The 23,186-nt window shown below is 38.5% G+C and overlaps 5 protein-coding genes across 13 annotated transcripts; 3 read left to right on the top strand and 2 right to left on the bottom strand.

Moving 5' to 3' along the window:
• On the top strand, window positions 1–2,157 carry LOC113217946 (haloacid dehalogenase-like hydrolase domain-containing protein 2). Its single transcript, XM_026438054.2, has 4 exons — window positions 1–245; window positions 586–888; window positions 1,616–1,829; window positions 1,909–2,157. Exons 1-4 carry the CDS (start codon window positions 139–141, stop codon window positions 2,083–2,085), a joined length of 801 nt encoding a protein of 266 aa, XP_026293839.1. The 5' UTR covers window positions 1–138; the 3' UTR covers window positions 2,086–2,157.
• On the bottom strand, window positions 2,148–13,437 carry LOC113217944 (histone deacetylase 8-like). 6 transcript variants are annotated; one of them, XR_008011541.1, is made up of 12 exons: window positions 13,347–13,437; window positions 12,822–12,914; window positions 12,525–12,714; window positions 12,316–12,457; window positions 12,120–12,226; window positions 11,777–11,969; window positions 11,519–11,691; window positions 11,355–11,449; window positions 11,029–11,280; window positions 2,986–3,298; window positions 2,598–2,903; window positions 2,148–2,500 (listed from the first exon to the last, which is right to left on the bottom strand). XR_008011541.1 is itself a non-coding variant. In XM_026438051.2 (10 exons), the coding sequence occupies exons 1-9, from the start codon at window positions 12,894–12,896 to the stop codon at window positions 11,061–11,063; spliced, it is 1,119 nt and encodes a 372-aa protein (XP_026293836.1). In that variant the 5' UTR covers window positions 12,897–13,054; the 3' UTR covers window positions 10,504–10,678; window positions 11,029–11,060. The 6 variants fall into 6 exon arrangements, 3 of the variants coding, with proteins under 3 accessions (XP_026293836.1, XP_026293835.1, XP_026293833.1); XR_008011542.1 differs by lacking the exon at window positions 13,347–13,437 and adding an exon at window positions 13,065–13,211; XR_008011545.1 differs by lacking the exon at window positions 13,347–13,437 and having other exon boundaries at window positions 11,029–11,098; window positions 11,175–11,280; window positions 12,822–13,054.
• Window positions 2,303–3,000, bottom strand: LOC113217947 (shematrin-like protein 1). The gene is made up of 3 exons (XM_026438056.2): window positions 2,986–3,000; window positions 2,598–2,903; window positions 2,303–2,500 (listed from the first exon to the last, which is right to left on the bottom strand). The coding sequence occupies exons 1-3, from the start codon at window positions 2,998–3,000 to the stop codon at window positions 2,303–2,305; spliced, it is 519 nt and encodes a 172-aa protein (XP_026293841.2).
• LOC113217936 (gamma-tubulin complex component 6) lies at window positions 3,816–10,995 on the top strand. 2 transcript variants are annotated; one of them, XM_026438036.2, is made up of 20 exons: window positions 3,957–4,023; window positions 4,200–4,430; window positions 4,521–4,648; window positions 4,730–4,880; window positions 4,975–5,179; window positions 5,267–5,430; window positions 5,604–5,887; window positions 5,972–6,115; window positions 6,198–6,359; window positions 6,452–6,613; window positions 6,776–7,074; window positions 7,172–7,304; window positions 7,397–7,629; window positions 7,729–9,065; window positions 9,154–9,419; window positions 9,490–9,732; window positions 9,813–9,947; window positions 10,030–10,202; window positions 10,282–10,477; window positions 10,546–10,995. In XM_026438036.2, the coding sequence occupies exons 2-20, from the start codon at window positions 4,247–4,249 to the stop codon at window positions 10,741–10,743; spliced, it is 4,797 nt and encodes a 1,598-aa protein (XP_026293821.1). In that variant the 5' UTR covers window positions 3,957–4,023; window positions 4,200–4,246; the 3' UTR covers window positions 10,744–10,995. The 2 variants fall into 2 exon arrangements, with proteins under 2 accessions (XP_052126830.1, XP_026293821.1); XM_052270870.1 differs by having other exon boundaries at window positions 3,816–4,430.
• Window positions 13,418–23,157, top strand: LOC113217940 (protein Smaug homolog 1). Of its 3 annotated transcripts, none has more exons than XM_026438042.2 (12): window positions 13,418–13,565; window positions 14,553–14,812; window positions 14,897–15,122; window positions 15,202–15,292; window positions 15,403–15,535; window positions 15,620–15,726; window positions 15,818–15,980; window positions 16,092–16,433; window positions 16,527–16,716; window positions 16,828–17,134; window positions 17,236–17,449; window positions 17,528–23,157. In XM_026438042.2, the coding sequence occupies exons 2-11, from the start codon at window positions 14,620–14,622 to the stop codon at window positions 17,446–17,448; spliced, it is 1,965 nt and encodes a 654-aa protein (XP_026293827.1). In that variant the 5' UTR covers window positions 13,418–13,565; window positions 14,553–14,619; the 3' UTR covers window position 17,449; window positions 17,528–23,157. The 3 variants fall into 3 exon arrangements, with proteins under 3 accessions (XP_026293827.1, XP_026293828.1, XP_052126863.1); XM_026438043.2 differs by lacking the exon at window positions 13,418–13,565 and adding an exon at window positions 13,663–13,807; XM_052270903.1 differs by lacking the exon at window positions 13,418–13,565 and adding an exon at window positions 14,106–14,123.
• The last annotated feature ends 29 nt before the right edge of the window (window positions 23,158–23,186 follow it).

Below are 23,186 nucleotides of genomic sequence, written 5' to 3'. Positions count from 1 at the left end.
GCTGCAGTCAGTCTGGTGGACCGGCCAATCAGAGAGCAGAGTGGAGATCTTGCCGGTGGGGCTGTGGGACTGGAGGGGCAGCGGAGCGTACGCGCACTGGAAAGAAAATAATTCGGCTAATATTTAAACAAGTTCAGAATGGCAGTCGCCGGACGCTTGCCCTTAAAGACAGTCTTGGTAGACTTAAGCGGGACGTTACACATCCAAGAATTAGCTGTTCCAGGGGCACAAGAAGCTTTACGTAGGTGAGCAAGCAGAGCGCTATTTTTGATTTGTTTGTCATTAAATAGACCGTGCAGACGACACAATGTATTTTATAAAGAAATGATTCAGCATCACCTTCACTTATGAGAAAGGGAAAATGTTTCTGTGGAGATGTAGGGATGATTTACATGATAAAGTGTCCCTTTTTAAAAAGTCAGGAATTAGTAAGTATATCAGGATGTGTTTGTAGGTTATGACTGGGGGTCTTTATTTACAGTCTAGTCTGCTGCAGTAAGATGAATGAACTCCACTCTCCGACATAAGCAGCATCATCACGTATTAGCATTACCATTAATTTGAGATCAATCTATTTGATTCCAGATTACAAGATTCGCAGCTTCAAGTTAAATTTGTGACAAATACAACAAAAGAATCAAAACGAAGGCTATTTCAAAATCTGACAACGCTTGGATTTCCAGTGAAACAAGAAGACTTTGTTACATCCTTGTCTGCGGCCCATGACCTCGTAAAAAAGTGGCAGTTGAAACCCATGCTTATCATTGATGATGCGGCAATGGAAGAGTTTGAAGACGTCAGACCTGCAGATGATGCAGAACTAGACTCTGTTGTAGTTGGACTTGCTCCAGACCTCTTCAACTATGAGACCCTCACAAAGGCCTTCAGGTATGTTTTCTCCCACCCCTGCCCACATCAAGAAAACATCCCCCTTAGCATGTTGCTGCACAAATCAAGAACCCACCCCTTATGCCATTCTCACCCCTCGAGAACAGCCGCCCGCAGTACTTCCCTTATCTCAACCTGCCCTGCGCGAGGGGCCTGGCCTGGCCGGGCCCGGCCTCATCATTTCTGCTGATGGTCCAATTCATTACAGGCGACTGCCTCGCTATCGCGCGCCCCGCCCCGTCCCTCGCTCGCTTCTGCCAACGTCTGTCACCGAGACAATTTTGAGACAAGAATGGCACGCGGACCTTATGAGAGCTTACTTATCACCCTCAACCGCGACAGCCTGCTGGGTCGACCACGTGGGCGAGAGGCGCGGTTTTAAGTCCGTCCGACGGAGGGGGCGATTTGCTGTGGGTTGCCTACTTTCAGGGGTTTTGTAGGACAAATCGCCCACCTACCCTAGGACCGACGGGTATATAAAACCGCGCCTGGTGGGCGAACGGGCGCATTGGGGTTGCCTACCTGGTTCCTAACTTCCCTGCCTGAAGCCTGAACCCCCCCCCCCCCCCCGGGTGTGTCCGAATTCTCCAATATGTCGACACTTCTTGACACTAGTTTTCGGTACAATAGAGAATTCGAACACACTCCAAGTACCTTCTGTGACCAGCACGTGAGGTCCGTGGGTCGTGGAGTGAGGGATGACGCTAGCCGGACACTTCCGTTGCAGGGTGCTGCTGAGGCCCGGAGCGCGGCTGGTCGCCGTGCACCAGGCCCGCTACTTCGCGCGCAAGGACGGGCTGGCGCTGGGGCCCGGGGCCTTCGTCAAGGCGCTGGAGTACTCGGCCGGCGTGCAGGCGCACACCGTGGGCAAGCCCTCGGCGGACTTCTACCGGGCGGCGCTGGACGGCGTCGAGCCCGAGGCCGCCATCATGATAGGAGACGTGAGTGTGTATTGGCCTTCCCTTCGATCCCGTCCGTGTGGGCAGCCTCGATTATCGCGCGTCTTCTGTCGCGTTTCAGGACGTCAACGACGACGTGGCGGGCGCGCAATCCATTGGGATGCGGGGCATCCTGGTCCGGACGGGGAAGTACCGCGAGGGAGACGAAAAGAAGATAGACCCTCCTCCCGCGTTTGTGTGCGAGGACTTCCCCCGCGCCGTGGACGCGGTCCTCCAGACGATCGCGGCATCCAGCTAAAACCCCCGAGTGGGTCGCTAATTTAAGTGTTTTATGATTACTCAGTATTAAAAGTCGAGAGATGCATTTAAAGTAGTCGGGTTTATTCTTCCTCACCCAAATCGCATCGAAATAAATAAATAATTCAACATTAAAATTAAAAACAAAGACGGTGCAGACAGACGAACAGGCCTTCGGGATGTCTCAATCAGCTGGTCTGCATTCCTCCGGACTCTGCTCAATAAGCGTAGGCCCCGTGAGCAGCAGGCACCGCGCCGTAAGGCACCCCATACTGAGCAGGGTAGGCCTCTGCAACGTAGCCGTACGGGGCGTATGGAGCGCCGTACGTGGCTGGAGCGTATCCGGCGACCTGTTTGGGGTAGGCGCCGTCTGCGTAGGCACCGTATGCAGGCACCGCAAACGGAGCATAGGCCACCTGAATCGATAAAGGCAGGCGTTAGATGGGCTGCCTACCCTCCAGGCGCGCGGTTGCACTACGGTACACTTCGCTCGCCGATTGGTGCCAGACTCACCTTGCCGATGGGCGTTGCATACGGCGCAGCCACCGCAGTCTTGTAGGGTCCGTACGCGTAGGGGGACGTGCCGTACGTGCCGTACGCTCCGTAGGCGTCCACGGCTCCGTAGGCGACGGGCACCGCGGGCAGCGCCGCGTGGGGCGCATAGGGCTCGTAGCCGACCACGGCGCCGAACAGGCCTCGCTTGTCCTTCTTGTTCGCCCGCTCTGGCTCGGCCGTTCGGGCAGGTGCCTGGACCGCACCAGGACTGTCCTGCCTCTGGGACTCCACCGCCAGCAGCAGGAAGCACAGCGGAAAGAGGGCCTGCAACGCGCGTGAAACAAATGTCGCAGGTAAATCACAGGGGTCTCAGCTTGCGCCGCAGGCTGAAAGTCATGGTACTTACGAGGAAGGGATTCATGTCGGCTCCTGTGAAGACTTGGCGAGGAGGAGCAGCTGCCGAGGAGAGCTGGGCCGGGTCTGTGTCCATTCAACCCTGCAGCCCCATCTTTTATACCGCTCCAAGAGGGCCGAGAGGCCGAAGGGTGTCCTTCCCACCTGAGCGAGAGCCGCGAGACCTGCCCCCACCCTCACTCTTTGTCATCCTCCACTCGTCCAGAAATGCGTCCCGTCGTGGTACTATTCGATACGGTGATCGGTGTCCATCGGTGTGGCCATTGCACGGCCTCGTGCCGCTAACACACGCTGCTCCTTAGTCGCTAAAAATAAAAAAAATAAAAAGCTTTCAAGATTACATTATAAAATGGCGTTTTTGAGAAACTTGTCGAGGGTGTTTGTGGGTAGACGGGGAAGTATATAGGGAGTACGGAGACAAAAAAGTAAGTTGGTTTGGAGTGAATCAAACTTAAAAATCAAACTTAAAACCAAAGTACTTTATGAATTCGACGCGACATGAGTATGACACCTTCAGAATCTTCATTTCTCACAGGGATTTCCCCAGAGAGCACATTTTGGTGGCTTGCTTCGACGTCAAATAGTCATTTGATTTCAAAATAATGTCGAATCAGGCCATCAAAAAATGACCAAATCATTACATGACCTCACTTGCGATGTCACGTTGAGGAACCGGCTTTTGCCCACGGCTTTGGTCATAAGTCAAGTCCTTCCATCGATAGCAAGGTTGCTGCCACAAAACGAGAAGTTCGTTCACCTATTTTGTCTCGAGAGGGAGAGATGCCGATAGCCTACCATGCCTGGATAGGATAAACATGTGCATTCCCTGTAAGTATAGAGTATAGTCCATTTTCATTCACTAGCCACGTAGTAAGTAGAGTCCATTTGCACGATTTGCACAGCCAGTTTGACACGGCCTGTGAATAAACATCACGACATTATTCACAGCTCAGCTAAACATTTCAATTCCAAAAGGCGCGCTCAAATGCCCAATAACAAAAAAGAAACTTTGAGTACTCTGTCTCTTGTGGTATTTGTGGTGAACTTTGTAAATGACAAGTGTAGCTGGCCAATGAGTCAAATCAGAATGAAGTAGTATTGCGAAATACTGCATAGTGTTCAGCTTGCGTTTGTTGTTTCAGTATTTTGTGTGCATCATACAATTTGCTTTGGTTATGTTTTGCACAAAATAATTTTGAATTGCAGTGTTCCTCACTTAACACATATATCTATATATTTATATTGATGGGATTATGTTTACTCTTAAAATGGAGCAAATCAATGACAACATTGGTGTTTTTGGCTTGCTCAACACACTGAGTGAAATCATTGTGAAAGAGAACAACCCGTCTTTGACTGGTAAAAACCTCCTCAAGACTGTTAATAAAGCACGATCATTAATGTATGGAATCCTCTTAGGAAAGACTGATGTCTCAGGTAAAGGTTTCCTTAGGCTAGACAACATTTTTCTAGCTTCCCTGTCTGAAATGTATGATAAACTTATCTTGTGTCAATTGTAATCTATAGAGGTATCGGCTTTATCAAACAAACTCAATTATATGAGTCCTACATCATGGCTAGTTGCTCAGAGGTTTATCATGAGTAGCACAGATCAAGAAGTGGAATCAATGGAGCTTGATGATGCTATAAAAGAGGCAAGTTGAAAGTTCTTATAAGTTGATATTTTGTTCTCTACAAAGTAAAACCTTTTTTACTAACCTTTTTTTTGTTGCCAGGCTTTAAATTTTGGATGGGATGATACACCTCATCCAATCCTCAAGACATTAATATGTCTTACAAATTCATCAGTGCAAAATTCTCATAAATCTCCCACATACGAGCCATTTTCTCTTTCACACAAACTACAACTAACAAGCTCTTTCGGGGGTATGATAATTAATGTTTGCTCCATGTCTTTTTTTCTTTAACACAATATAGGTATTTGAATGCTTTTGATTTGTCATTTATGTTACATTTCCAGGAACTAAATATGTAAGATCCACCCCTAGGATATATCCTTCTCCCTCCCCTGATTTGTTCAAGCCTCCCCCTTGGATGAGTCTCAACCACAGTGTTTCCCCATTTGGTAGTTATACTTTAACTACATTTCCATTCAATAAAAAACCTGGGGAGGGCCTGCCTCTCCTAGAAATGTTTGGAGGTGCGCATCAGGCACTATCAGAAATGTAATAAGCTTTATTGTTTTTTTAAAATTTGCACCCATTATTAGTTTGATAATACTGCATTTAACATTAATTGCTGTATGTTTTTAGGGGATCACAACCTCTTTATCAAATTCGATCCATACCAGCCTTAACTGGACCTCCAGATCTAACTCTACCTTCTAGTATGGTTCAGTCAAATTTTGAAGATGAAGGTTATTTCACTCCGCTGACTGAGGTTGCCCACCAAAATCACATTTCATCACAGTTTGAATGTATGTATCAGCACTGGTTTCATAGATTTTACAATTTGACACCGTGTAAAACAAGCAATTCATAGTTCAGTCGTAGTCCCTTAAGTGAGCTTTACTACTTAGTACAGTAATGGATAGCATTATCGAATCAAACCACCAACACTTTGCACTTTGGTGATTCATTTTTTTTGCAGATGAGGATTGCACTAAAGTTTGGTCTGAGGCATTACAAGTTTCTTTACCAGAGTTGAAGTCATGGGAAACACTGGGAAGTCTACTCACTCCAGTTGAGCCACCTTTTTTGTCTGCTGCTAAGTCAGACGCACTACATCATTTGTCTACTTTAGTCAATGTGTTCCAAGATGTGTTCAACCCTAAACATTCATGTGATAATGAACCAATTTCACGAGATGATTTTGCTCATGACATTTTTCTCCTTCTCAGTGGCATTCAGTCAAAAACCTTTCCTTTTGTTGAGGTTGGATATAACTTTGAAATGCACACATTTTTGTTCTTTGCTGTACTAAGATGCTTCAGCACTAATATACCTTATTTCTTACAGGAAAAAGACTGTTTTATTTTGCGAAGTGGGATATGGTTAGAAGGTTACTGTGTGGATGATACTTCAGCACTATGCCAAGATTTCATATTTTGTGGTACACACTTTAGACGTCTTGAAAAACTTTCTCATTCTTCTGATACAGCTGTAATAATTCCTCACTTATCTTCATAGTTTTTATCTAGGTTTTAGTTGTTTAGTCTCATGCATGTTTTTCTTTCATTTTTAGGAGAGTAATGGATTAATTGTACAGTCCTTAATGGGCTGTGTTCAACGCTGGACCCAATTTTACCATGGTGCTGTCATGATTCTTTCTTCTCATTTTAAATCTAAGGGACAGCCCATATTATTGTATGAGGTATTAGAATATGTGCAGGCTCTCAAGCAACAGGTAACTGAATTTTATGTTTGTCTGCCTTTATCTATAGATTTAGTTCTAAAATTTTAGTTGTTTACTTTTTACGTCTGTTTTTCTGTCATTAGGTTGATTGCCTCTCAACTTTGTGTTGCACTAATAGCTTCTCGGGCAGCAGCCTACAGTTGCCCTCTGGTGTTGCATTGTTAGCCCACATATACAGAGAAGCATGCAAACCAAACAGTCAACAAAGTCATCTACTGTACTCTGCTCTGAAAGCTTGTTGTGAGGTACATACTAAATTAAAAGTCCACAGATGTGTTAATCTGGTCTTTTTATGGTCAATATTCAGTTTTACCTATGCACCATGTGCATCCATGGGCATGATAAATGCCGTTTTGAACTACAAAAAGTCTGTTTTGCTTAATTTTGTTTTTATCTTGGTGCTACAGGTTTATTTACAGTGTCTTCAGAAATGGATCTTTTTGGGAGAATGTCCAGACAAAACAGAGGAATCCAATGAATTTTTTGTTCACAAAGACCCAGTTTTTTCAAGCAAACGTGACAGATCTTTTTGGATTCGTGGATTTGTGTTGGATAAGAAAACTGTACCAGTTTTCTTGCAGGGATTAGAAGTAGCAGTTTTTGATTGTGGTAGAGCAATGAATCTCTTACAATTGTGCAGTCCCCAGCATCCATTATGTTTGTTACTGGAAAAAAGACATCCCAGTGTACGCTGTTGCTTGTATAAGTAAGTATCAGCACTGCTGCATTTTGACCCCTAAAAGAGACCATTCACAAATCTCGTTTTTGCTTCTTAATATTAAAAATTAATTGAAATTGAAAAGGTCAGATATGGAGAGGGTTGACAAAGAATGTGCTCAGTTTGAGGCCGAAGCTAATGACTTATGTGGAAATTTGACAAATGTTTCAAAGTTGTTGGAAGAAGAAAAGGAACTTGAATCCAAGTTGCATATTTTGGTAAGGCAACCAGAAAAGTACCTACTGTACTAAAATAATAAGGTAAAATTGGCCAGTCTCATTGAAACCAACTTTCCATATGAATATTACAGATGACCAAGGCACAAAAAGAAAGAGCTATTTTACGTGAATCCATGAAAATTCAACTTGATAAGGAAAGGGCTGAAATGAAAGAAAAGCAAAATGCTGTTCTGCGAGCTCAGATAATTGAAATGCAACTACGTAAAGCTACAGAAAAGGAGCAGGAGCGAATAAAAGATGAATTATATCTTTTGGAATGTCAACGCCAAGATTTTGCTGCTAGAGTGATGGAGGAAGAAGAAAGGTACAGTGTGGTGTGACTGATAGCATTGTTTGCAAAATAAGTAATTTCTAATCTGATTTGAAACTTTTAAAAATTATAATTGCCTTTTTTTATTTTTAGAAAGAAAATATTAACACACTATGAAGAGTTAGGGAAAATTATTGATAAACAAAATAACCACCGAGAGTGGCAAATAAAGCGTTTAAAGATGGCTGACAAGCGACAAGAATTCCTGCTGGAAGATAGTATGAATCTCTCGCGAGACTATCAGCTGTATGAGAAAGCCAATCAATCTGGTTTCATCCTAGATTTTGATTTATCTGTTTGTGAGCTACCAGCTCCGTTGATTCCTCAGGTAGATGCTTTACAAGCTAGGACTACAGCATTGACAAAAGACACTAATATTGAAGAGGAAAGTATGTTTGAACCATTATCAATTAAAACTAAAGTTGAAGAGGAAAATAATGTTGATGCATCAACAATAAACACAAATAATGAAGTGGAAACTACTATTAAAACAAGAGAGCCCATTGAGTTATTTAAGAAAGCATCTGAAATAAAAGCTAAAGTATTACAGATTGAGTATGGTTTGGATTCAAGACAGTCAAGATTGAATTCCAATGAATTGTGTAGTTTGACCAATGCTGCTGCCTCAGTTAGCCATGCAGATAAGGACTCTGCAGAGTCACTTAATGTGAACAGGAGCTGCTCCCAGCCTAAATTAAAAGAAGCTAATAGTGTATTCAGCTATGAGTCTGACAAAGGAGATACTAAACCCTTGGATGCGGCGGACAAATTAACTGACCTTATGAAAAATCGTCAGAGAGTATTGACAGAAGATGATTGTTGGAAGTTCACATCAATTAAAAAGAAAGAAAGTACAGATTCTGGAATAATATTAGAAAGAGACCAGAACAGGCAGAAAATTCTTGGAGAAGATGCTGATTTTATGACAGAACTACAGCTTTCTAATCCAAGTGTGACTCGCACATTAACTACCGAAAGCCGTCCAAAACTTGCTTACTCATCCGATATGAGTGAACTACAAGTAAATAGGAGAAAAGTTCTTGGGGACTCTGGGGTAGGAACTCTACTTTCTACTACTGATGATACTAATTCTCAATCTAGTTTAAGCTGTAACATCAAGGAAGAAGATAAACTTTGCGAGGTTGATAAGATTTCTCCCTCTGAATCCGTAAGACCAAAAATGTTATCTGTGTCATCAGAGGTTCCTTCAGTGTCTCCTCTCAGCACACCACATGGTGTTATTAACATGCCAGTGTTTACTAGTCCATTCAAAGGTACCGATAATTTACCTAATGGATTACCTTTAGCTAGTCCCCTAGTTGAGTTCCGATGTGAGAAAGCAACTGACTTTGAAGTTCATGGAATCCCTCTCATGATAGACATAGCAGACAACCTCACTTTGAAATGCAGTACAAGCTCAATGAGTACTGGTATGTATCCATCTTCCTATCAATTCATAAAATATTAAATATCTGTAACAAATCAAGTAACATAGTTCTACTTGTTCAAACTTTTCAGATGTTACTGATTTTGAGGGGGAAAAGTACAGTTCTGATACTGCTAAATCACTCCCAAACACATCATGGTTGGACTCATCTCTGCAGACATGCCTTCTCCTTCCCTTGAGAGTTCAGTACAAATTTGTTTCTGCAGCACTTCTAGATTATTTTTTAGTGGACTTGAAACTCCTTAGCCATTTAAAAAGCTTACGGTCTTATTATCTTATGCAAGATGGAGAATTTGGTCGTCACCTCACAGTGAAACTTTTCACTCAAATGTATCAGGTATGATTTTGGCAAGACTTTTTGTAAATATTATGCAGTGCAAATTCGAATTTATTCATAAAACTCTTAGGTTGCAACACCTGATAAATTGTTCAACACACCTACCCTAAATAGAGTGGTAAAGGAGGCTCTGGCAAGTTCTCAAGGCACAGCAGATCCAAATTCTAATAGACTTGCTTTGGATTGTGACTCTGTTCCTCGTCATTTCTCACATTCATCACATAATGTACTCGATTGTTTGACACTCTCTTACAAAGTCAAATGGCCCTTGAATTTACTGTTGACTCCTGATGTTCTTGAGAAGTATAATGTTGTATGTATCCTAAATGAAAATTTACTTACAACTTCAGTCGATTAGTATTTAATTTAATCTTGATCAATTTTATGTTTTAGATTTTTCTGTTCCTTGTACGCTTGAAACGTATTGCATGGCTTTTACAAGAAGACTTTGTTGCTCTGAAAAACACTGCTCGAGGTTGTTTTAAAGAACAAACAAGAGATTTACTTAATTCGCCCCAGTATCATCAGGTAATCATTCTTATTTCCGTTCAAAATTATGGTGGTAGGATCTTGCCATAATTAAACATGACTATTATTTTTTTCTTTCCAGGTTCAAATAATTCGTCATCACATGAGTCAATTTGTACAAGCAACACTGAACTATGTAAGCAGCTGTGTGCTGCATGCTAGCTGGTCTGATTTTGCTGCATCCCTTAAGCAAGCGACTACTATTGATCATATTTACAATGCACATATAGAATACATCAAGAGACTTCTTAAAAGGTTGGATGATAAAATTTTGCGTTTTGATATATATTTACGTAGTGAGATCAGAATTTTTAATTTGCTTTTGTGACAACAGGTGCCTTTTGAACAATAATTCCAAACGAGTGGAAGCTGTGCTATCAAAAATCCTTGTCTGTATTATTAAATTTCATAGTTTCTTAAGAGTTAGACCTTGGCAAGTACCAAGCAAAAACCAAAGTCAACGAGGACATACTTGTCATTTAGAGCATCCTAACTTTCAACAATTAAGTGCATGTGTGGTACACTTCAAGGTAAGATTACTGATCTCTTTGCAATGTCTTGGTTGGAGAAAATATATTAATTTCTATCTTATTTACAGTTACAAGTGTGCAAGTTCGTAAGTTATTTGGAAAGACTTATATCTCCACCAAATCAACAGCAACACCTTGCCGAGTATCTCCTGATGTTAAACATCAATGGTTTCTACAAATCATCAGAATATCTCAAGCATGCTGAAAATGTACAAGACTCTGATATTAGATCTGTTGTTAGCTCACAGTCAGCAAGTAATAGATAATAGGCAGTAAGCTTTAAAAAAATTAATTTGGGGGGAGGGGGGGATATTATACACAGGAGGCTTATGAATTTTCACTAAGATGAAGCTGTGTAGCACTGCCACCATGTAATAATCAATCTGATATGCCATAATGTATTTAACTGTAGTTTGTGCATAAACACATTAGTGCCTAATTTCTTTGTACAATTTAGTATTAATGAGTCAAGGGAACTTCTTGTTGATTAATAGTAACATCTGTGATATACAACACAAGTCATTTTGTGTGATTGCTGTTGTTATACTTACAATGTAGAAAGTTTCATATAGCTGCAGTTAAGTTAGGTCCAACATGGCTTTCTAATATTGGCTATGTTACCTGCAATAATTTTATTACTGCTTCAGCAATGTACATTAGAAACTAATGTCAGTTGTCAAAATATTTTGAATCTTACCTGTGATAGTTTTAATACAGCTTTCAATATACTGTTCAGTATTATGATCTGGTCTGTTGCCTTGCATTATGTCGAGTTCAAAACCAGGTCCATACTTTTCAAAGAACTAATTCAAATCAGAAGGGTCTCCATTAATTCCTGTACAATTCTTGCAAGTAACGCCATTTTTTCTGTACTTACATGATTGTCAGGAATTTCAGAAGAAAGGTTGCAGTTTAAAATTAAAGATGTTATGTATGTCCAACATCTTGCTGCATTTGTAATATTGTAACCACCTGAAACTCAAACTTAGATCTGTATTCAAAGTTAACTGAATGTTGTTAACAAACTTGACGGTTACTAACCTCCACCAAGAAAAAGAGTGGGTTTCTCCCAGGACAATATTCTTCTCACACATTGCCCCATGCCTTTCAGAGTAAGATTGAAAGTGCCAAGCGGATCGCCACATAAACTGTCACATCCACACTGAACAACTATGGCGTCTGGCTGAAAAGCTGTGTGTATACTTGAAGATACTCTAGACAAAAGTAACAATTTCAAGCACAATTAGACAGTGATCTCTTCCACAAGGTACTTTTTTTATTGTTAGCTTTGAATGCTACCTGTCAAATATTTTGAAGTACGGTTCATCCCTAATCCCATCGTGGAGAGGTACATTGACAGAGTAAAACCTTCCGTTTCCTCTACCAACATCTGTGATTGCACCTGATCCAGGGTAAAAGCCTGCTTCGTATTTATGTAAAGAAAATGTGAGAACATTTCTTGAGAATGCAAAGGCATTTTCAACACCATCACCTGAAAATTAAATTTATGTGCAAAACTCACACGGATACAGAAAACGCAAAGAAATATATGACCTGCTACATTGCATGTATGGCAGTCATCCACAATATATCATCAATCTAGCGTAATATATATGATAGACGTTTACTTGACATCACCCACCATGATGAATATCTAAATCAATGTAGAGTACTCTCGTAAAGTGCTGTCTGAGGGTGTTGATGGCACACACAATATCATTTGCATAGCAAAATCCTTTGGCTTCCTCCCTGATGTCATATAAAATATATAGAACATATATGTTACCATTCCAAACAAAACTTACAGTATTTCAAAGGGAAATAAAAAAGGTATGTACCTTTGAGCATGATGCCAGCCTCCATACCAATTAATAGCAATATTGTTTGAACCAGAAATAAGAGAACGAGCAGCTACTATAGAACTACCAACGATAGCTCTAACGAAATCATAAATTCCAAGGAATAGTGGGCAATCATAGCCTGCAATGGACAGGAAAGTAAGTAAGAGTGGGAGGGGTGGAAACAATCTACACGTTTGGATAGTTACCAAGGCCGTACTCCTCGAGGCTATCTTCATATTTCTCAATATCAGTAACATCATTTGCATCTTTCAAACGTTGAATGAAATCAGTGGAATGGAAGGATAGTATTTCCTCATCTGTTGCTGGGGCGCTTTTCAGAACTGACAGCTTTGTATTCAGTTTGTACGCATACACAAGATGATTTACAAGCGAACACTGAAACAATGATTGGAGAACAATCATCAATTATTCATACAGCATTAAAAATCCTTTACATAGTAATGAGATATTCTGCTCAAACTTTGAAACAAGCTGAAACTTACTCGCCCAGCTATCTGTTCAATCTTGTCTAACTGTTTGTTCAAAGAGCTATCACAAACGTAGCCGACGATCCTCATAATACTCTCCTAAACAATCTTAATAGAGGAATATTAAGAATAAACACACAGATAATGAAAAAGCTTTTTTTTGTTTACAAGGAACAAGGTATTTTTAACGAAAGAAGGTTTCCGTTTTCAAACCATTGTTAGTGTAAACAGAAAACACATGCTACAACGCTTACCAACCTTGTCATTGAAACTCAGATGCTTACAAGCAGTCCTTTTCCTCTAACATTTTTGCAAGTTACAATTAAATTCAATACACTGCTAATATAAAACTAATATGTTAGTGAAAACTGACCATCAAGAGTAGATGAATTATTTTTAATTAAACAAAATAGCTGTTAAGCGTGGACATTGTTGTCAGAAACTGTTTTTCTGCTACCGTAACATTTAATTTTTCGAAGAATTACTATTTCTTTTTTAAAATAGCAGAATGAGTAAAATGTATGGCCCTAAAAATCATACCGATTTTTTTCTGAATCCGTCGTAGGCGATTGCAGTTATGTAGAGGGCTTGATGGTCAAAATGAAGTCAAGCAAGTACGAGCTATGACGTCATTTTGCAAGTGTTTATTTTGTTGTCATGTCTGTGCAGAGGCTCTTTTGACGGCTTTTGCTTTTGTGAAATTTACCTTTCAAATGCACGAAAAAGAGCTTTTTGGACCAAGATCAGTCACCGTTTTTTGTACGTAATTATTCTTTATTAAAAGTTGAAACTTAGAGAACTGTATTGTATCTTTTTCCGTGATTGGAGTTCCGCCGTAAGCCTATCAGGCAAGGTCACAAGTATCGTTATTTTATCTTCTGAACATTCATCGGTACATGTATTATTGTTTCTTAGTCTTGTGTACAGTTATGTCCGATATTTTAGATAAAATGGGATATGCCTATAAAGTCGTTTAGTGCATCAAGATATATCGTTAGAATGTAAGTTGTTTGGGCGTTATTCTGCTACCGCTGATTCCGGCTGTGTTTGTTGTTTTTTTGTTTTTCATTCAATATAAAAAGGTCTAGCTCTATTAAGTTTTAATGTGCTCGGTGTCTGTTGAATCAAAAAGGTCGTTTAATTTGACAACATTCCCGGCTGAAGAAGTATTTCTGTTCAGTCAATTCCGCCCAACAAACATTTTCACAACAAAGAGCTTCTATACCAGGCTTGGGAAGCCCTCGGGGACCCGGCTGTCTTGTCTTGACACAACACAAAGTGACCATCTATCTTGGCATTTCCAATTTATTTTCGGTTGTAAGCTTATTTTATAATGATTACATTTGATCTCACTTCCACTATTACTAGATTTAAAAACTGCATCTATTTTTATTCTCTGGTTATGGAAAAATTAAGTGATTGTTTTGTGACAGTGTAGCACTTTGTTTACATCCTATGTATCAAGAAATCAGCATTTCTTAAATTTGACCTCACTGAAAAAATATGTAAACGACTTATTACAATACTCTTGACCTTTACTGCATATTAGATTCATATTCATACAGTTATGTGATATATATATATTATTTTTTTTGTATTTTTTTTTTTGAATTGCCCTTAAATCATACATTGGACTCATTTAAGATTGTTGTAATGTAACTATTTAGCTACGTTTGTTCTATTCATCCACTCTTCATGAGCTCCCATGTAAACATTGATCTTTGATTTTTTGTTCTTATGTTGCAGGAAAAAATGAGTGCTCTGAGTTAGGATAGAGGTTTTACTGATATAGACTGTAAGGCAGAATACAAAAATGTATCGCGAGCATTTGGCTGCTGTATCAGCATGGTTCGAAACCTTGTCAGAATGCGAGCAAATTGTCGCTCTATATTCTTTGTTGAAAAGATTGGCCCCAGCACAAGCTCGTTTCCTTACTTTAGCAATGGACCAGTCACTTGAGAATTGTGTTGAACTTCAAGTGGCAGAACAACAAGCCAATAACCCTGGTGTGTTAGAATTTGTTGTCTGTAACTTCTTTTGAGTCTCAACTAAAATTACAGAGTAAACTAATGATATTTGTTTGCCTATAGGTTTTGTGAGTAGCTTATTGACAGAGAGTGCAGAAATTGCCATGAGCCAGCTCCTTCAACATCTCCCACTCCTCCGCCCTGGAAACAATGAAGCTAGATCACGATACATTGCTGTTATTCCACGTGTCTTGAGTCATGCCACTGAAACAGGGGCACACTTAGAGGAAGCTAGACAGTTACTTTCCTACTCGCTAATTCACCCTGCTCTTTCTAATGATGACAAAAGGTATGGGCTCTCATCACATAATTTTTAAAAAACTGCCCTGTTTTTTGACATTTGTTTTATTGTTGAATTTTCTTTGTAGGACATTAAATCCATGGCTTAAAATGATGGAAGAGCGTATCACTAATGGGGGAATGGGTGCAAATACACCTATCACAGCTGACTCCTCTCCAGTATGTTGATCTTGCATTAGTTCGTCTATCTACCAGAAAATTTTGCACTGAATAGCCTAGTATTCCATGAATATATTTTTATTTTGTTACTATTTTTTTAATAATTGTAGACTCAGCAGCAGCCACCGCAGCCGCAGGGACAACAACCATCCCAGCCACAGAACCAGCAGACACGCCCTGGTTTGACTATTTCTAACAATGGACATTCACATTTGCAATTCCAGCCAAACTCACAGAATCAAGGTTATTGTCAAAAGTTAATCTAAATTTATAATTTTCCCGTTTAATTAAATTTTACTTTACACACTTTCTTGGTTTGATTTTCAGGTGGAGTGGGAAATTACACGAATGGTAGCCAACCTAGAGTCAGACGCAGCAACAGCCTTACACCACCTGTGAGCATTGCTCATAGTGTAGAGCTATGGAGCTCACAGGTAATTACATTTGTTTGTTGCTAAAAAAAATGATGTAGTCTTACTGAATCAGTTGAAGTTTACCAAATTATCTTAACTCCTCTTTCAATAGGATGACCTTTCTGGACGACAAAAAGCTCGCAGTTTCTCACTCTCTTCTGAGTCTGGGCCTCCATTATCTCCGCAAAGCTCTCAAGCTTCTTCGGGCAGTGGCTCAGAGTCACATTTAGATGATCTCCGGCTGCAATTTAGCAGTGACAGCTGTGGCATGCGAGGTGAGTAGTTGATATCTTGGTTGATATTTTTTAATTCTTAAACCTATACCTATTTTATACCCACTCTTTCTTTTTCCTACCACAAATAATTAATTACGATCTATTTCCCAGATATACCATCCTGGCTAAAATCCTTGCGATTACACAAATATGCTTGGTTATTTTCTCAACTCAGTTATGAGGAAATGTTGAACCTCACTGAAGAGAAACTTTCTGCCCTTGGAGTTACGAAGGGAGCTAGACACAAAATTGTTCTTAGTGTTCGCAAACTACGTGAGCGTTATCACACACTCTGTCAGTTGGAACGGGATGTTGTAGCTGGAGCTAGTTTATCTCAAGCAATGGATGACTTAAGAGCAGTTTTGTGTTCACCCATCAAAGCAGTTGATGAGAAAGACAAGGACACCAGTGTTGAAGATATTCCAGAACAGTTCACTAAAGTAATGGGAAAAGGTAAAGTGAAATTTCTTGATACGTATACATAACTACATAAATACTTATAGTTGTTTTTTTATCCTTTATCATTACCTATGTTTTTATTTCCAGTGTGCACTCAACTACTTGTATCAGGACGTGCTGAGGAAAAGCTGTTAAGTGACTTTGTCTGGCTACTAGATCGATGTCTGCAACATGAAGCTTTTAGTGCGATACATAAGCAACGACTTGGCTGCTGGAAAATGCAGCTGCAGCATGTGTGGCGTCCATCTCCCCAGCGTCACCTGCACAATAGATACAAGTAAGTTAAATAAATAACTTAATATCTGTTTTATTCTGTTAAAGATAAAACCTACTCTAATAAGTGCCCACAAAGATTTTAACTCCAGCATTCCTTTGTTATTACTTTCAGGTGGCACAACCCTCATTCTCAAACATTTTCCGTTGGCTCCCACCCTACAGCCAATGCACGATTTCAGGGCATTATTGGTCAAGGGTGTCCAACCTCTCAATCACAGCAATTACAGCAGCAAGCAAATCAGCATCAGCAGCAAACTGCTCAGCAGCGAGCAGCAACTTTTGCGAGTCTATTCCAAAGTTTGGCTCCATCTCAACAACAGCATCGCAATAGTTTAGCTGTTATTGGAAGTCCTCAGCTTGGAGGAATCTCTGAATTCATGGCAAAGCGCCCAAGTCTCCAGGACCCACTTCTCATGGAGGTTGGTAACATTACCCTTACTGTTTCAGTTAGTACCTTAGCTATGCTTCATTGCTTCCAGTTCTTCATTCAAAACTACTGTTCTTGTTTTGTTTTATTTAGCCCCTTGAAGGCCATTCTCAGCTAACAAGAACTCGGTCAGCCCCTCACAAACCTTGTCAGCAACTTGTCTCACCTGACACAACTCTTCCACCCACAAGCCTTCCATCAACACTGCCACCAACAAATACTGATTATGATCCCATCAACTCTCGGTTGGAATCATTGTGTCTGAGCATGACAGAGCATGCTTTAGGGACATCTTTGGAGCTCTGAGGTAAAAATTGCTCTTATTTCATTTTTATTATTTATCTATCTTATATTTTACAACTATGCTGACTTAAAACTTTTGTAGGTGTACTATAAATTTTTGACTTAAACAACAAATGAGGAGATTCAAGTGCATTAAGTAAATCCATTTAATATGGTGAGGGAAACAGAAACGAAGAGACTGTGACAGCTGCAAGACTGTGCTGTGCTGTGCTTTGCTGTCTTATAGTGAGTCAAAATGTAGCATTTCATTTGCAATCCCTATGAGGTTATTTAGGAAACATGAAAAACTTCATTAAGCCCTGTGTTGTGTTGTTCCAAATGTAATTTTTTGTGAACCAGAAAACATGTATGGTTTGTTACTAAATGTTGTCTGAGAGTCAAGAACCCATTGTATGGTAAATATTTGTAATAATTGTAATTTTGATTGATACATTTTATATGTGGTGTACATAACTGCAAAAACACATTAGTGTGATGTGGGTGCATCTATTCCTCACACCTTTGACTAGTAATTATATATTTTAAGATGCCTATTCTTGTGTGGCTATTTCTATACCGCACCGCTTTAAAACTTATTCAGTTTTATGCATCTACCATAATTTCCGGTGTTGTCCTCTTTTGTGTATAGAATTTAGTATGATGCTTTGTGAAAATTAAAAGTTTGAATTAGTCTGGTTTAGTGGGGTAAATTGCACTTTTAAGATGTGACAAGGTAACTTCCTGTAACTCATTTTTTAAAGCAAAACAAAAAAAATTGTCTGTTTTGTATGCTGGAACCTTTTACTGCCACATTGCCTGGTTTCTTCTGTTTATTTCTCTCAGACTTCATAACTAACTGACTGACTGACTATTTGTCTACTGTTTGCGATTTGTCTGGGTGTTCAATCATGATCTACATTGTATAAATAATTACAAAATGATCTATTTAAATAGAAGAAGTACGCAGGTCGGAAAATTCATACCAGATCTCTGTTGTTTTAGTTTAAAGTACATTATTATGTGATGTGATGACAGGATGTATGTAAGAAGTCATGTCTCTTTTGACTGTCTCACTAGCAATATTTTAAAGATGTATATTAGGAATTTCCAAGAGAGATGACACAGATTGTAGAGTCTTTTATTATAATTAATATTATTATTACCTGTACACAATCACCTACCCCAGTTGTCAATTAATTTAATTGTTTATCTTCTTTTCTTATGCTGGGTGTGAATTTTGTGAGAGATGTGTTAAGGACAGATGCCTATAAAATATGTTACCTCTCTGACTATTATGTATTGAGTGCCTGTGTGTATGAGTTTGTGTGATTGTGTTTATGTATGATTGTAAATGTATGTGTACTTAAAGCATTCAACACATAAGCTACTGTACAAGAATAAAGCCAACTGTGTTCTTTTAAATATTTCACAAGAGTTGTATTTCAATTTTTTTTTGAAACACGCATGCTTGTTGTGTTTCTTTTCTGTATGTGAAAAATATTAGATATGTTACCCCTTGGGCTGTTTTCTTTACAGTACCTTTAGTTTGTTTGTTTGTTTGTTTCTGTTTTGTTGAAGTACTCTTCCCATGGCAACTGAGTTGGAGTCAAATAGATAATTCTATGTTGATCAAAATTGACTTTTTTCTTGATTAAGAAATTTGTATTTATCAGCAAATGGGTCAGGCTGTGCCTACCAGTGTTTTATTTATTTATTATTTAGGGCATACATATGACTGGACTTAAGCTTTTGATTGTGATGTTTCTGCTCCTTTTATTGCAGTTAAAAGTTAGAAATCGCGTTTGAAATATGGGTGAACAGTATGCAATATTTATCTCTTTCAGATCTCAATCAGGGAGGTAAAACTTTTTAGTTCTCTGTAGGTACAAAATGGATGTAAGAGTAAAGAGCGATTTCTGTCTAACTTTAAAACAAAATATCTCCAAATAATTTTGTTTGCATCTGTGAATTTTTAAGTACACTACCATTAGTGCTATTTGATGAAACAGAAATATTCCATCCATTGAACTATCACTAGTCAAGCAACCAAGATGTGCCCTTAATTAATTGAATGGTCCATGTTACCTCAATATCTATCTAAACTACCCCCCCTTTTCCCCCAAATTTTAGAAAGGTGTTTTCTTCTCAACTTTCCCATTAAAATTCAATCACCAATTATTTATTTATTTTTATTGTATTCTTCAATTTGCAAATATTGAGAGCAGAGAGATAAATCGCATTATTTAAGTGCTTGACAACCATACAGTGTGTTTAGTATCGCACCTTGTAGCATTAAAGAATGTATTGTCATTGCGAAACAACCCTGTAAAATTACATTCAGAAGATTCAGAAGGACAACCTTAATGGTTCATGTAAATATGATCAAAGACTTAAGGGACATCTTACAAACATTTTGTAAATGTGAGCATACTTTTTCACTTTTTTACTTGCCTCTATTTTACAGAAGAGGCTGTAGGTAATATTAATTAATACAAGAAATAATTTGTATTGTTTTTAGTCAGGTAGTGTGTCCAACCTTAACAGTTTAGTGGCCTCGGTCAGGCTTGTAAAATGTAGCTTGTGTGAAACCATTCTCCCAATGAAGAGGAAAAGGAAGTGATGTGTAACAAGTGACTGTTATCTCTCCTTACGCTCCCTGAAGCTAGACCTTATTGATTAAAATAGAATGTAAACTAATCCTGTACTTGGCAATCTTACTTTAGCTTATTCAAGTTTTACTGATCTTAAAATCTCATTCAGTTACTCCCTCTCTATAGTAATTTTGTATTTTGAACTTGGGTGCATGCAACATGCTTAACTTATTATGTCATTCTAATTTTTCACTCATGTGCAATTTTTTGTAAGTATTGAGTTAACTCATGCTTTTTCACAACAGTTTAGCTGACAAAGCACTTTGCCTTAGTCAGAAAATCAAAAACTAATTTAGAGTACAAAGTTTGCTAAATATTATAGAATATGTATCAGTTTCTGATTAATATGACAAACATGTCAGTATTCTATTTTTTCATTAAATTTTTTGTAAGAGGGGAAAAATTAATTAGGTAATACAGCTGGTAGACTGATCAAAGTGCAGTATTAGAGAAAAAAACATGCTGAAAACTGGGTTTGAAATATAAATTTTGCGCAACTTTTGATTCAGAAAGTGATTTAGCCTTTATTCAGTGTTCAATGATTAGCTGTGTCCTGTATGGCTTCATTCTACAGTCTGATTAGCTTCAAAATAATGTATTATGCTAATGCATGATAGATATTTAAGCCCATCTGGGTTGTAGAACTGATATGTTTAGAGTTCTTTCACATCTTCCATTTCTCATGGAACCATTGTGTTCCTAGGTATAAGAATTTGTGAACAGTTTTTTGTTCATTTTTGTAATGGTTAAGTGTTTCCTTTTTTGAAATGGACTGATTGGAACATTTATGTGGTACTTTGTAGCATGTGGGTAAAAGTACTGAAGTTTCTTGAACTGACCATCACCAACAATCATTTTTTAAATATGTCATAGGCCTTGGCTTGTAGTCCCACCTTCTCACTATGGCATCCATACTCTTGAAATATGGCCTAACTAACCTAAAGAATTTAAATAAGATTCAAATTTGAAACTGATTGTGTACCACTTAATTGTTGTTGTTTTTTCTGTTGTTTTTTTAAATATTTCAATGCTTACTGATTTCTTTAATTTATCCAAATGTAGAAGGTACTGTGAATCCTGTCTACTTAATCTTTTCTCAAAGCATTAGTTTTTCTTTTTGTTTGTATACAGGTACTTGCTCAACCCTATGGTATTCTCCTTGAATCCATAGTGTCAGAATCTATTTCTTTTTATTTTACTGAACGCGCTGTGCGCATTAAAAATGAAATTTGATAAAGCTGGGAGAGGGATGCTGAGTTATGGCTGAAAAGTGTTTGTGTACCTTCTTTGAGGAGACAGTGTTGTTGTCTTAAAAGATAATTGATTGATTGTGCTGGATTCAGATGATTTTTGGATGATTGGCCCTCAGCTATTATTACTGTCCTTTTCTACCTGTTAGTAGATGTTTGATTCTTAATATTGTACTAAAATTAATTGAGCAACTTCATATAGCATTGTTCTAAACCAAAGACTGATGTGATTTGATTTTGACTGCCTGACTTTTCTTTTTCTTTTTTCATATCATTCTTCTGTAATTACTCATAGTTTCAAATATTCCACTTTGGCTAACCTGAATGTATATGAAGTGTGCATTTTAAACAGGGAGTAGATGATACTTGTCTATTTTTCTTTCTCATGCATAAAAATGTAAGTGCTTTTTCAAGTACTTGATGACTTTGCTTGAAAATGTTGTACATTCTACTGACAGAGAAATGCAACCATTATGCTGTTTTTGGAAACAGCCAGCTAGTATGAGCTTTGTCACAAACGTTTCACATCTGTAACAACATTTGCTCTTCTCTTTGTATTCCCAGAATCTTCTCGTGTACTTCAAAATTTAACTTGCAATCTAAGCAAAACTCTTATGCATGGACCTATTGAATAGGCCCCTTAATTCGTGGATGGGATATAAGTGTTGTTTTTTTTGTACATGTCCCTTTTAAGCCAAACAAATTTGAGTTTCCAGTGGGACCACTAGAATTTCCAGCTAAAATCCCTCTCCCACACACTGCACTTCTATATACATACGGTTTAAGTTTATTACTAACTTATGGTTATCTTAACAGCATTATTATCATGATTGATTTTGCATGTCAGTAATACCTGTCCTGCTCGTCATGTGATGTGAATACCATATACTCTGTATTATGTAGCATTTGTAGCTTCCTTGATTTATATATTGATTATATTAGCTTGTACTTTGTGCTAGCTGCAGCGCTGGGCACAGAACTATGACTTCATATGGTGTGCAATCATGAGCATGAATGTGCGTTCGCGCCATATGTAAAGCATGCTGGAACATGTGTGGTGCAATTTCAGAAAGTAATTTGGATGTGTGTGTTGTTGTAATTGTTTGCATATTGTTTTCGTATTTGTTTGCATATATACATTATATGTGTATGCTGCTTATTAAATCATTTAGTTTGCATGCATGTAGCACACATTGTATTGGAAAAAAATATTAAAAGGTTAAAAAAAATGTTAAGAAATAAGCAATTAGTTGTGGCAGTGCCACCAGTATATTCATTGTGGCATATTTGCAGCTTACCCAATTCTCTTGACCCAAGGTTTTTCTGGAAATGTACGTTGAGATTAATCCCTTTAAAATTTGGCGTGGAGTTGTTTCTTTTCATAGCTAACATTCTAAAATCATGAAGTTCTCTTTTTGTCATTACCCGTAACTGTTAGACCTTCCTTTGTTCACATGAGTATCAAGACAATTGGGTAACTGTCTGCATTGATTCTTTTTGTACATTTTTGTGATACTTTTTTTTTGTGTGTGATAAGTGTTGAAGTTATAAGACTGATACTAAGGATTTGCTTGGTTTTCTCTGGATTATAACAGACATCTGCATGTTTTACCAGCATACTGTTTCATTAAACATATGTTGGAAAACTTCTGTTGAACATGTAGGATTTTTTAAAGCAGACATAGCTGAATTTGTGTCGGTTTACATTTGCAAAGAAAATCAATGAAATTAATTGATCCTGTGTTGACAAGGTTGAGCAGTGATGTGCATTTGTAAGGTCAGCAGTCTCAATTTCCTCAGTATATTGTCATGAAATAAAAATGATTCCCAAATTAAGTCTTATTCATTCTCAACCCTCATA

Source organism: Frankliniella occidentalis, unplaced genomic scaffold (assembly GCF_000697945.3).
Source record: "Frankliniella occidentalis isolate FOCC.00 unplaced genomic scaffold, Focc_3.1 Scaffold6, whole genome shotgun sequence".
Taxonomy (NCBI): domain Eukaryota; kingdom Metazoa; phylum Arthropoda; class Insecta; order Thysanoptera; family Thripidae; genus Frankliniella; species Frankliniella occidentalis.
The sequence above is the reverse complement of the archived record's forward strand: the minus strand, read 5'-3'. Positions and strand labels throughout refer to the sequence as shown.